Here is a 13,640-nt window from a genome sequence, read left to right on the forward strand (position 1 = left end):
ATACAACTGGCTTAGTCCCAGTTGCCAGCATTTGCCCGCTGGTAGACACATAGTGCTGGAGTAACTCAGTGGGGCAGGCAGCGTCTCCGGAGAGAAGGAATGGGCGACGTTTCGCGTCAAGACCCTTCTTCAGATTCAACTTTGTTGTAGTTTATTCCAGGTTTTACCGAGTACTATCTTTACATATCGTGTTGTGCTGCTGCAAGAAAGAATGTCATTGTTCCGTTTCTAGACACATGACAATAAAACACTCTTGACTCTTGGCTGGGTGGAACTAGAGCTTGCAGTGGCAGAGAGCCAGTGAACACACAATGGGCCGAATGGCCTTCTATGCTGTGACCATTCCATGAGGGCTTGGCGATAGATGGCTTTCCAAGCACGGCCCACACCTCCTGAATGAATCGTGAAAGGATTTGTTTCATCGAAAGGCGAGACTTTGAACTTACAACGTGGGTGCACATGTTTGTTCTCTTTGTATGAAATTATTTTTTTCCGATATGACCCAGAGAGGGGAATCACCGTGACTCATGCAAGAAACTCCCTCTGACAAGTGCGGGGATTGCACTAATTGTCACAGGACCTTCACAGTGAATGGCAGGGCCTTGGGGTGAGTGTACAACAGAGGGATCTAGTGTGCAGGTACCCAGTTCCTCAAAGTGGAGTGGCGGGTAGATAGGATGGTGAAGAAGGCTTTTGGCACGCTGCCCTTTAACACTTAAGGAACCGAGAAAAGGAGTTGGGCCTACAAGTGTAGGAAGGACCTGCAGATGCTGGTTTAAATCGAATGCTTAAGAATAGGGGATAAGCCATTTAGAACGGAGACGAGGAAACACTTTTTCTCACAGAGAGTTGTGAGTCTGCGGAATTCTCTGCCTCAGAGGGCGGTGGAGGCAGGTTCCCTGGATACTTTCAAGAGAGAGCTAGATAGGGCTCTTAAAGATAGCGGAGTCAGGGGATATGGGGAGAAGGCAGGAACGGGGTACTGATTGTGGATGATCAGCCATGATCACATTGAATGACGGTGCTAGCTCGAAGGGCCGAATGGCCTACTGCACCTATTGTCTATTGTCTGTTGAAGGTAAACACAAAATGCTGGACAGGCAGCATCTCTGGAGAGAAGGAATGGGCAACGTTTCGGGTCGAGACCCTTCTTCAGACTGATGTCAGGGTAAGTGGGCGGGACAGAGATAGAATGTAGTCGGAGATGGTAAGACTGGTGGGAGAACTGGGATGGGGAGGGGATGGAGAGAGAGAGGGAAAGCAAGGTTATGTGACATCTGTACAGGGCGTCGTGGAGTATTGGGTTCAGGCTTGGTCACCCTACTGGAGAATAGACAACAGGTGCAGGAGTAGGCCATTCGGCCCTTCGAGCCAGCACCGCCATTCAATGTGATCATGGCTGATCATCCCCAATCAGTACCCCGTTCCTGCCTTCTCCCCATATCCCCTGACTCCGCTATCTTTAAGAGCCCTATCTAGCTCTCTCTTGAAAGCATTGTCCTTGATCCAAAGTTGGGTCAAAGGTGATGTCTGGCTATCACTTATCAATGCCCCACACAAGTCACAGCAACGGGCAGCCTCTGTAACGTTAGTTTGCATCTGCTGCTGTATATGTCGGCTGCTCTACATCGGTGAGACCAAGCGTAGGCTTGGCGATCGCTTCACCGAACACCTCCACTCGGTTCGCAATAACCAACCTGATCTCCCGGTGGCTCAGCACTTCAACTCCCCTCCCATTCCGAATCCGACCTTTCTGTCCTGGGCCTCCGCCATGGCCAGAGTGAGGCCCACCACAAATTGGAGGAGCAGCACCTCATATTTCGCTTGGGTAGTTTACACCTCAGCGGCATGAACATTGACTTCTCTAATTTCACGTAGTCCTTACTTTCTCCTCCCCTTCTCAGCTCTCCCTCAGCCCACTGTCTCCACCTCTTCCTTTCTTCCTCCCCCCCCCCCCCCCCCCCCCCCCTCCACACCCTCACATTAGTCTGAAGAAGGGTCTCGACCCGAAACTTTGCCTATTTCCTTCGCTCCATAGATGCTTCCTCACCCGCTGAGTTTCTCCGGCATTTTTGTCTACCTCTGTAAATTTGGTTTAGCTTATTGTCACGGGAACAGTGAAAAGCTATTTGTTGTGTGCGGAAAAAGACAACACATGATTACAATCGAGCTGTCCACACAGAGAGTACATACAGCATACAGTGTAGTTTATTGTCCCGTGTACTGAGGTACAGTGAAAAGCTTTTGTTGCGTGCTAACCAGTCAGTGGAAAGACAATACATGATTACAATCGAGCCGTCCACAGTGTACAGATACAGGACTAAGGAACAATGCTTGAAAGTTATTATTAACTGGACTTACCATCCTCCCCTTGGGACCTTTCATTCCTCTGGGACCAAGAATGCCCTAAGGAGGAAACGTTTCCACATCAAACACGGCAGGTTTCAAACAGAACCGATCGCACAAAGCTTCCAGACCTGGCAGCTGGGGACAATGTGAAGCGCAGTTCCTGCGGCAGGCTTTCAATCAAGACTCACACTCGCAGAAACACACTCGCTCTGACCTCCGAGACTGTAGCAATGGAAGGCCCGCAGCCACGAATGCCCACTGGATTTGGATCCACACTGGCCGGCACAGTGGCGCAGCGGGTAGAGCTGGCGCTGTCTGTACGGAGTTTGTACGTTCACCCCGTGACCTGCGTGGGTTTTCTCCGGTTGCTCTGGTTTCCTCCCACACAAGAAGTGAATTGTCCCTATTGTGTAGGATAGAACTAGTGTGTGGGGATCGCTGGTCAGCGCAGACTTTGTGGGCCGAAGGGTCTGTTTACACGCTGTGTCTCTAATCTAAACTCAATTGGACTATTGGTGGTGTTAACTTCGGAACTGAAAAGGTTCTCAGCACCAAAAGCAAAGTTTACAGTGCGTGAGTGTTGGAGAGGGTTGCATCTGGCAAATGAGGGGGGAGTGTGTGTGTGTGTGTGTGTGTGTGTGTGTGTGTGTGTGTGTGTGTGTGTGTGTGTGTGTGTGTGTGTGTGTGTGTGTGTGTGTGTGTGTGTGTGTGTGTGTGTGTGTGTGTGTGTGTGTGTGTGTGTGTGTGTGTGCGCGCGCGCGCGCGCGCCTCCTTGATGTTGGACCTGCAGCATTTGCAGTCCCTTCTTAAAAACATAGAAAAATAGGTGCAGGAGTAGGCCATTCGGCCCCTTAACATGATCATGGCTGATCATCCATAATCAGTACCCCGTTCCTGCTTTCTCCCCATATCCCTTGATTCCGTTAGCCCTCAGAGCTGAATCTAACTCTCTCTTGAAAACATCCAGTGAATCAGCCTCCACTGCCTTCTGTGGCAGAGAATTCCACAGATTCACCACTCTCTGGGTGAAAAAGTTTTTCCTCATCTCAGTTCTAAATGGCCTACCCCTTATTCTTAAACTGTGTCCCCTGGTTCTGGACTCCCCCAACATCGGGAACATGTTTCCTGCATTTAGCCCGTCCAATCCCTCAAGAATTTTATTTGTTACTCTAAGATTCCCTCTCATCCTTCTAAATTCCAGTGAATACAAGCCCAGTTGGCCCATTCTTTCATCATATATCAGTCCCGCCATCCCGGGAATTACCCTGGTAAACCTACGCTGCACTCCCTCAATAGCAATATCTGCCTTCAGTCCCAACAGTTTACCCAACACCATCTCCTGACGAATGTGGATTCCCATCAGTTCCTCCCTCCCACTAGATCCTCGGTCCCCTAGTATTTCCGGGAGATTGTTTGTGTCTTCCTTAGTGAAGACAGAACCAAAGTACTTGTTTAACGGTTCTGCCATTTCCTTGTTTTCTCATTATAAATTCACCTGTCTCTGACTGAAAGGGACCTACATTTGTCTTCACTAATCTTTTACTTTATACATATCTAAATAAGGTTTTACACTCAGTTTTTGTATTCCCCGCAAGCTTTCTTTCATGCTTTTCTCCCCCCCTCTTAATTACCCCCTTTGTCCTCCTCTGTTGAGTTCAAAATGTCTCCCAGTCCTCTGGTTTGCTGCTTCCTCTGGCCAATTTATCTGCCTCTTGCTTGGATTTAACACTATCTTTGACTTCCCTCGTCAGCCACGGTTGAGCCACCTTCCCCATTTTATTTTTTCGCCAGACAGGGATGAACAATTGTGGAGTTCATTCATGCGGGTTGATGGGCTGAAGGGCCTCTCATTGTTCCTATCACAACGTCTGTGTGTTTAATTGGCCTGTTTGAATTTGTATTTGCCTCAGAGGCTGAGGGGAGACTTGGTAGAAGGTTATAAACATTAAGGTGAGAGGGGGAAAGTTTAAAGGAGATGTGCGGGGCAGGAACGTGGCGGTGGAGGCAGATACGATAGTGGTGTTTAAGAGGCTTGTAGATAGGTACGTGGATATGCAAGGAATGGAGGGATACGGATCATGTGCAGGCAGAGGAGATCAGTTTAACTTGGCGTCATGTTCGGCACGGATATTGTGGGCTGAAGGGCCTGGTCCTGTGCTGTACTATGTTCCACGTTCAGTGTTGATTACAGCGTTCAACATTTGTACAGTGACTGAACGTAACACAGGGACCGACACAAAGTCTCGCAAAAGCTCGTATTAGGAAAACGTTTTACCTTTTTACCTTCTGGGCCGGGGGGTCCGCCCACACCTGGGGGTCCGATAAACCCCTGCGGAGAGAGAGAGAGAGAGAGAGAGAGAGAGAGAGAGAGAGCAGTTACAAACAGCCAATTCAATTCAATTCAAGTTTATTGGTCACATACTCAATTATACAGGTATAACCAGTAGTGAAATGCTTTAAGTGCCTGTCCAGTTGTGCATGGTTCCCCACTTACACATAACCCACATATAACACATAATAAATATGTTCCCCATAGATACCACATAACCCACATACAACAATACCCACATATAACACATACCCCATAAATATACCACATAGCAAGTAGTGCTGTTACAAGCAAAGTGACAAGTGCCGTGGAACACCTGTGATGACCGCATGTTCCATCCAGGTCAGTCCCATGTGTGTGTGTTTGATGGTGGTGAGGCGAGGCGGGGCGGGGGTGCAGGTGCTGGTGAGGAGGGTGGGGAGGGTTTGGGCGTTGGGGGGCTGGGGGGGGAGGGGGGGGGGGCGGCGACACTCAGTCCTCGTTCAGCAGTCTCATGGCCTGGGGAAAGAAACTCCTCCTCATTCTCTCCGTGTTGGCCCTGAGCAGCCGGTACCGTTTCCCTGAGGGCAGCAGGGAAAACAGTCTGTTGTTGGGGTGAGTGTGGTCCTGGATAATCCTCCTGGCTCCTGACCTGCAGCGCTTGGTGTAGATGTCCTGCAGGTTGGGAAGGGTGGTTTTGATGGTCCGCTCAGCTGAGCGAACCACCCTCCTCAGAGCCAGTTGGTCCCTCTTGGTGGTGTTCCCCCTCCAGGTGATGATGCTCCCACTCAGGATGCTCTCCACAGTATGGGTGTAGAAGTTCTTGAGCCCCCTGAGGGGGAGCTTGAAGTCCCACAGCCGTCTGAGATGGTAAAGACGCTGGTTGGCCTTCTTTACCAGGCTGCTGAGGTGGTGTGACCATGTCAGGTCCTGGGAGATGTGGATGCCGAGGTACCTGAAGCTCTCCACCCTCTCCACCTGGGCCCCGTTTATGCTGAGGGGGAGGAAGCTCCTCTACTGCTTCCTGGAGAAGTCCACTATGAGCTCCTTGGTCTCGGAGGTGTTCAGCTCCAGGTTATTCTCCCTACACCAGTTTGCCAGGTGGATCATTTCAGAGTGGTAGGCTGCCTCATCATTGTTTGAGATTAGGCCTACCACTGCTGTGTCATCAGCAAACTTGACTATGATGTTAGAGTCTGAGATGGCCTTGCAGTCGTGGGTGTAGAGAGAATACAGCAGAGGGCTCAGCACACAGCCCTGGGAGGCCCTAGTGTTGAGGGTGAGGGAGGATGACATGTGATGGCCCACACGCACCACCTGTGGTCTGCCGGTCAGGAAATTGTGGATCCACTTGCACAGGGATGGGCACAAGTGGAGGTTGTACAATTTGGAGGCCAGCTTTGAGGGGTCTATGGTGTTAAACGCTGAGCTGTAATCTATGAACAGCAGTCTAACATAAGCCCCTTTCCCGGTGTCCAGGTGGGTGAGAGTTGTGTGGAGTAGGTGGGCTATGGCATCATCAGTGGATCTATTGGGGCGGTATGCAAATTGTAGTGGATCCAGGGTGGTGGGTAGGGAGGAGGTAATGAAAGTTTTGATGAGTTTCTCAAAACACTTCATTACTGTGGAGGTCAGGGCTATGGGGCGGTAGTCATTTAAACAGCTGGGTTGGGGGTTTTTGAGGACAGGGACTATGGTGGACCGTTTAAAACAGGTGGGGATAATACACTGGGAAAGGGAGAGATTGAAAATGTCTGTGAATATGTCTTTCACTGATGTATCCCAGCACGGTTTGGGAACAGCTCCGTCCAAGGCCACAAGAAATCACAGAGAGTTGTGGACGCAGCCCAGACCATCACACAAACCAACCTCCCTTCCATCGCCTCCATCTACACCTCACGCTGCCTCGGCAAGGCCAGCAGCATCATCAAGGACCAGTCTCACCCCGGTCACTCCCTCTTCTCCCCTCTCCCATCGGGCAAGAGGTACAGAAGTGTGAAAACGAACGCACACCTCCAGATTCAGGGACAGTTTCTTCCCGGCTGTTATCAGGCAACTGAACCGTCCTCTCACCAACTAGAGAGCGGTCCTGAACTACTATCTACCTCATTGGTGACCCTCGGACTATCCTTGATCGGACTTTGCTGGCTTTACCTCGCACTAAACGTTATTCTCTTTATCCTGTATCTGTACACTGTGAATTACTTGATTGTAATCATGTATTGTCTTTCTGCTGACTGGTTAGCATGCAACAAAAGCTTTTCACTGTACCTCGGTACACGTGACAATAAACTGAACTGATAACAGCTCAGGCGTCAGGCTGTGACTAGAGGCAGATGCGGTGTAAAGATCATCTCTAAACTGAGCAGGCCCAGTGGCTCAGCGGATTGTTCAGTTGAGTTGAGTCTATTGTCCCGTGTACCGAGGTACAGTGAAAAGCTTGTGTTGTGTGCTAACCAGTCAGCGGAAAGACAATACATGATTACAATCGATCCGTGCACAAAGATGTTCTCCTCTCTGCGATCAAGGATAGTCCGAGGGTCTCCAATGAGGTGGACGGGAGGTCAGGACCGCTCTCTAGTTGGTGAGAGGACGGTTCAGTTGCCTGATAACAGCCGGGAAGAAACTGTTTTCCACTCAGCTGCCGCTTTGAGGCATCACTCACCCCTATGCCCTTCGGCCCTGGAATGCCCTCTGGACCAACCAAGCCCTGCAAATGAAGAAACAAATTCAACTTAATAGCTGGAGTGGGCACAGATACCTCTTCAAAGTTACAGTGTATTACCGCGAGTGACAAACAGTGGTGCAGCGGGTAGAGCTGCTGCCTCACAGCGCCAGAGACCCGGGTTCCATCCTGACTACGGGTGCTGTCTGTACGGAGTTTGCACGTTCTCCCCGTGACCTGTGTGGCTTTCTTCGGGTGCTGCAGTTTCCTCCCACACTCCAAAGACAATAGACAATTGGGAGTGCAGCGTAGGTTTACAAGGTTAATTCCCGGGATGGCGGGACTGTCATATGCTGAGAGAATGGAGCAGCTGGGCTTGTACACTCTGGAGTTTAGAAGGATGAGAGGGTATCTTATTGAAACATATAAGATTATTAAGGGTTTGGACACGTTAGAGGCAGGAAATATGTTCCCGATGTTGGGGGAGTCCAGAACCAGGGGCCACAGTTTAAGAATAAGGGGTAAGCCATTTAGAATGGAGACGAGGAAACACTTCTTCACACAGAGAGTGGTGAGTCTGTGGAATTCTCTGCCTCAGAGGGCGGTGGAGGCCGGTTCTCTGGATACTTTCAAGAGAGAGCAAGATAGGGCTCTTAAAGATAGCGGAGTCAGGGGATTTGGGGAGAAGGCAGGAACGGCGTACTGATTGGGGATGATCAGCCATGATCACATTGAATGGCAGTGCTGGCTCGAAGGGCCGAATGGCCTACACCTGCACCTATTGTCTATTGCCCACCATCACCAGAGCCTGACCAAGTCGGCACCAATGGCGGGCACGTTGGGCGGTAACCCCACGGGTAAATCCAAGGCGTAGTTACTGCACCTGCCTTCCAGGATAGCCTCGCTCTCCAGGGTTGCCATCCAATCCCGCTGGACCCTGTGTGGGAAGAGACGGCCATTACAACAGGCACTACATTCACCAAACCAGCATGGGCTGCAGACGGGTTCCAGGCAGAAACATCATCTATTCCTTCTCTCCACAGATGCTGCCTGACCCGCTGAGTTACTCCAGCACTCTGTGAAACGTCACCTATCCATGTTCTCCACAGATGCTGCCTGACCCGGAGTTACTCCAGCACTCTGTGAAACGTCACCTATCCATGTTCCCCACAGATGCTGCCTGACCCGCTGAGTTACTCCAGCATTTTGTGCCTATCTTCGGTGTAAATCGGCATCTGCAGCTCCTTCCTAGACACAAGGAATTGCAGATTCTTGAATAATACGGGTTATGGGGAGAAGACAGGAGAATGGGGTTGACAGGGAGAGATAGATCGGCCATGATTGAATAGCGGAGTAGACTTGATGGGGCCGAATGGCCTAATTTTATCGAATTCACAAATAGTGAAAGGCCTGGATAGAATAAATATGGAGAGGTTGTTCTACCAGTGGGAGAGTCTAGGACCAGAGGTCACAGCATCAGAAATAAAGTACGTTCCTTTAGGAAGGAGATGAGGAGGAATCTGTGCAATTCATTGCCACAGACGGCTGTGGAGGCCACACGTCAGTGGATATATTTAAGGCAGAGATAGATAGATTCTTGATCAGTGCGGGTGTCAGGGGTTATGGGGAGAAGGCAGGAGAATGGGATTAGGAGGGAGAGATAGATCAGCCATGATTGAATGGCGGAGTAGACTCGATGGGCCGAATGGCCTAATTCTGCTCCTAGAATTTATGAACATGAATTAGTGCTCCCATGACTTATGAATGTATGATGCTGGAATCTTGTGTAGAACACAGAGTGCTGGAGTAACTCAGCGGGTCTGGCAGCATCTGTGGAGAACATGGATAGGTGACGTTTCACAGAGTGCTGGAGTAACTCAGCGGGTCTGGCAGCATCTGTGGAGAACATGGATAGGTGACGTTTCAGGTTTGGACCCTTCTTCAAACCAGTTAATTAGTAAGGAGTTTCCTCCGGGTGCTCCGGTTTCCTCCTACATCCCAAGGACATGCAGGCTCGGTGGGTGAAAATCGCACACAAAATGCTTTAATCTGAGTTTCCACTGAAGTTTATGACTGCACCTTTGAGCGTAAAGTCCATGTAGGACTCGTGAGTCAAGTAGAGATACAGCCCAGTAACAGGCCCTTCGGCCCATCTTGTCCATGCCGACCATCAATCACCCATCTACACTGATCCCATCTGACTCTCCCCACACTCCCATCACCCCCCCCCCCCAGATACCACCCCTCAGCCACACACTGGGGGCAACGGTGATTAACCCACTGTCTGTGTGGGATCTGCAGCCCCCAGGGGTTATACATGGTCACACAGACAATGCACAAACACAAGCAAATGGATTTGTAAGGGTTTAGAGAATTCAATGCTCACAGCTCCTCAGACCCACTTAGCTTCTGAGATCAGCGTTGGGCGAGCCAGAGCTGAGATAAGGAATTATTATGAGAGGAAGTTTGTAACATCTGGGAACATACCGATAACAATGATGTTATCAAGATATAGAAGCAGAGAATTCCAATTGTTGTTTCACTGAGTGGCCATAAGGTCACATGTTCTAGGAGCAAAATTAGGCCATTCGGCCCATCAAGTCTACTCCGCCATTCAATCATGACTGATCTATCTCTCCCTCCTAGCCCCATTCTCCTGCCTTCTCCCCATAACCCCTGACACCCGTACTGATCAAGAATCTATCTATCTCTGCCTTAAATATATCCACTGACTTGTGGCCTCCACAGCCGTCTGTGGGTCCATTTTAATTCCATCTGCCTTCATTGACACAAAGGGATTATTATTTTGGACCGCAAGGAGAATTTTATCAAATTATACCTTTTTCTATGCCTTCAATCTGCCAATAAAACAACAGAGGGTGTTGTATAAAAGTGTTTTAAGGAACTGGATATGACTGTGAGCAGTTTGTTTAAAGAAAGAACTGCAGATGCTGGAAAAATCGAAGGTAGATAAAAATGCTGGAGAAACTCAGCGGGTGAGGCAGCATCTATGGAGCGAAGGAAATAGGTGACGTTTCGGGTCGAGACCCTTCTTCAGACTGTGAGCAGGGTGAGGATGTTACAAACAGGCCTAAGGCCTAAGTTTGTGAGAAGGAGGTGAGAGAGGGAGACAGGCACATGGCATAGAGTCACACAGCCTTGAAACAAGCCCTTGGCTCAACTTGCCCACACCGGCCAACAATGTCCCAGCGACACTAGTCCCACCTGCCTGTGCTTGGTCCATATCCCTCCAAACCTGTCCTATCCATGCACCTGCCTAATTGTTTTTTAGACGTTGTGATGCTCCTAGCCTCAACTACCTCCTCCGGCAGCTCGTTCCATACACCCACCACCCTCTGTGTGAAGAGATTACCCCTTGGGTTCCTATTCCATCTTTCCCCTCTCACCTTAAACCCATGTGCTGTGGTTCTGGATTCCCCTACTCTGGGCCAGAGACTAGTTATTTATTGTCATTCCTACCTGTTGCCCTGGAGGTCCGGGCAAGCCTTGGTATCCTTTGGAACCCTGCAGGAAGCACACACACACACACACAGAATCACGTCAGCTGGTGTTGACCAGAAACATTTGAGTTTGTATCACAGAGAGACTCCTCAGGGTAATGACATACAGGCGGGCTTTGAAGATGCATGTCTTTGTTTACTTGGCTCCCAGCTGGGAGGTAGTTGCAACAGTGGACCCGCACAGTTCCCAGCCTCCAGCACCACTTTGTCTAAACATAGCATAACAAAGCCACTCTTACTTATTTATATCCGCGCTGCCCAACAGACCATGCTAAATAAACTAATCTCAACATGACTGGGAAACAAGTGACAAATAGCCAGCGGTGGGAGAAACAGCCAACTGCAGATGCTGGTTTACTCAAAAAGAAGCATAGTGCTGGAGGAATGGTGGCATGGTGGTGCAGCGGGTAGAGCTGCTGCCTCAGTGCCGGAGACCCGGGTTCCATCCTGACTACGGGCGCTGTCTATACGGAGTTTGTACATTCTCCCCGTGACCTTTCTTTTAAAATCTTTTAATTAATTTTGCAAAAACAAAAAGAAATGATAAAATGAGGGTCGCTGCCTTACAGCGAATGCAGCGGCGCCGGAGACCTGGGTTCCATCCACACTATGGGTGCTGTCTGTACGGAGTTTGCACGTACTCCCCGTGACCTGCGTGGGTTTTCTCTGAGATCCTTGCTTTCCTTCCGCACTCCAAAGACGTGCAGGTTTGTAGATGAATTGGCTTGGTGTAACTGTAAAGGTGTAACTAGTGTGTGTAGGGTAGTGTGTGTGTGCGGGGATCGCTGGTCAGCGCAGACTCGGTGGGCTGAAGGGCCTGTTTCCCCGCTGTATCCTTAAACTAAACTAAACTCAGCGGGTCAGGCAGTATCTGTGGAGAGGAAGGACAGATGACATTTCGAGTCGGGACCTTCTTCAGACTGATCAGAACAAAATGTTTTGCAATGGATAGTTCAAGTACTTTCTGTTCACTGGAGGGAAAAAACAAAGTGACGGAGGATCTCAGTGGGTCAGTTCCTCCAGTACTTTGTATTTTGCTCAAGGTTGCAGCATCTGCAGTTTCTTGTGTCTCCTGTCCACACTGGAAGATGATCATGGAAGCATTGTCATAGAGTGATACAGGTGGGAACTGGCCCTTAGGCCCATCTTGCCCACACCGGCCAACATGACCCATCTACACTAGTCCCACATGCCCGCGTTTGGCACATATATCCCTCCAAACCTGTCCAAATGTTTCTTAAACATTGTGATCGCACTTGTCTCAACGACCCACTCTGGCAGCTCGTTCCACATACCCACCACCCAATGTGTGAAAAGGTACCCCTCAGACAATAGACAACAGGTGCAGGAGTAGGCCATTTTGCCCTTCGAGCCAGCACCGCCATTCAATGTGATCATGACTGATCATCCACAATCAGTACCCCGTTCCTGCCTTCTCCCCATATCCCCTGACTCCGCTATCTTTAAGAGCCCTATCTAGCTCTCTCTTGAAAGCATCCAGAGATCCGGCCTCCACTGCCCTCTGAGGCAGAGAATTCCACAGACTCACAACTCTCTGCGAGAAAAAGTGTTTCCTCATCTCCGTTTTAAATTGCCTACCCCTTATTCGTAAACTGTGGCGCCTGGCTTTGGACTCCCCCAACATTGGGAACATGTTTCCTGCCTCTAGCGTGTCCAAACCCTTAATAATCTTATATGTTTCAATAAGATCACCGCTCATGCTTCTAAACTCCAGTCGCTCCACTCTATCAGCATACAACAATCCCACCATCCCAGGAATTACACCATCTTTCAGGATCCTATTACATTTTTCCCCCTCACCTGAATCCTATGTCCTCTGGTTCTCGATCCCCTAGACTCTGTGCGACTACCCGATTCTATTCCTCTCATGATTCTGTACATGTAGGGGTTACAAGCAGAAGTCCACGTGAAGCTGCAATGCCAGGGACCATTGCTGAGTGTCAGAGAGCCGTGACAGGTGATGGCTAGAGGGAGGAGAGAGGCCAGGGGAACACTTCTCTATTCATTGAACGCCTCCAAAACTCGCTGCAAATGCCTGAGTGTTGAGGCAGCTACATTCCTCCCTGTGCCTCGTGCCTTTACCACCTCAGGCAGCTGAGGAAATTCAGAGTCTCTCTGAGGATCCTTCAGTGCTTCTACTGTGGGGCTGTAGAAAGCATCTTGTCCGGCAACATCACAATCTGGTTTGGGAACAGCTCTGCCCAGGACAGGAAGGCTCTGCAGAGAGTAGTGCGTTCGGCCCAACGCACCATGGGAACTACACTCATCCCCCTGCAGGAACTATACACCAGGAGGTGCAGATCCAGAGCCAGCAACATTATGGGGGACCCCTACCCCCCCAGCAACGGACTGTTCCAGCTGCTACGGTCAGGCAAACGCCTCCGCTGTCACGCTGTGTAAACAGAGAGGATGAGACGGAGTTTCTTCCCACAGGCCGTCAGGACTGTAAACTATTATCTCACCAGGGACTCATTTACTGTTGTGTCTTTTATTAAAATGTAAATACTGATTCTGTTGTGTTGTGTTCTGTAGTTTTTGCACAATCCGCAGGCATTGCCACTTTCATTTCACTGCACATCTTGTATGTGTATGTGACTAATAAAGTTGACTTGACTTGACTTGAGAGGCCCCGGGGTGTCAGCAGCTGAGTCACTCAGTGCGGCAACGGCAAACCTTTCAGTCTCAACCTTGCTCTCAGCGTGGAAATGTCAAAGACTCGAGGGCAGAGCTTTAAGGTCAGAAGGGGAAAAGTTTAACGGAGAGTAACGGGGCAAGT

At 49.8% G+C, this 13,640-nt stretch overlaps 1 protein-coding gene across 1 annotated transcript in view; it reads right to left on the reverse strand.

The window, feature by feature from the left end:
- Positions 1–13,640, reverse strand: part of col24a1 (collagen type XXIV alpha 1 chain) — a 191,561-nt gene that overhangs the window by 126,986 nt on the left and 50,935 nt on the right. Inside the window, exons 8-12 of the mRNA XM_033029102.1 lie at positions 10,803–10,847; positions 8,206–8,259; positions 7,323–7,367; positions 4,625–4,678; positions 2,362–2,406 (exon numbers count right to left, since the gene is read on the reverse strand). Coding sequence (XP_032884993.1) covers positions 2,362–2,406; positions 4,625–4,678; positions 7,323–7,367; positions 8,206–8,259; positions 10,803–10,847 — 243 coding nt within the window. The remainder of the gene's footprint in view (positions 1–2,361; positions 2,407–4,624; positions 4,679–7,322; positions 7,368–8,205; positions 8,260–10,802; positions 10,848–13,640) is intronic.

This window comes from Amblyraja radiata, chromosome 10 (genome assembly GCF_010909765.2).
Source record: "Amblyraja radiata isolate CabotCenter1 chromosome 10, sAmbRad1.1.pri, whole genome shotgun sequence".
In the NCBI taxonomy this organism is placed as follows: Eukaryota; Metazoa; Chordata; class Chondrichthyes; order Rajiformes; family Rajidae; genus Amblyraja; species Amblyraja radiata.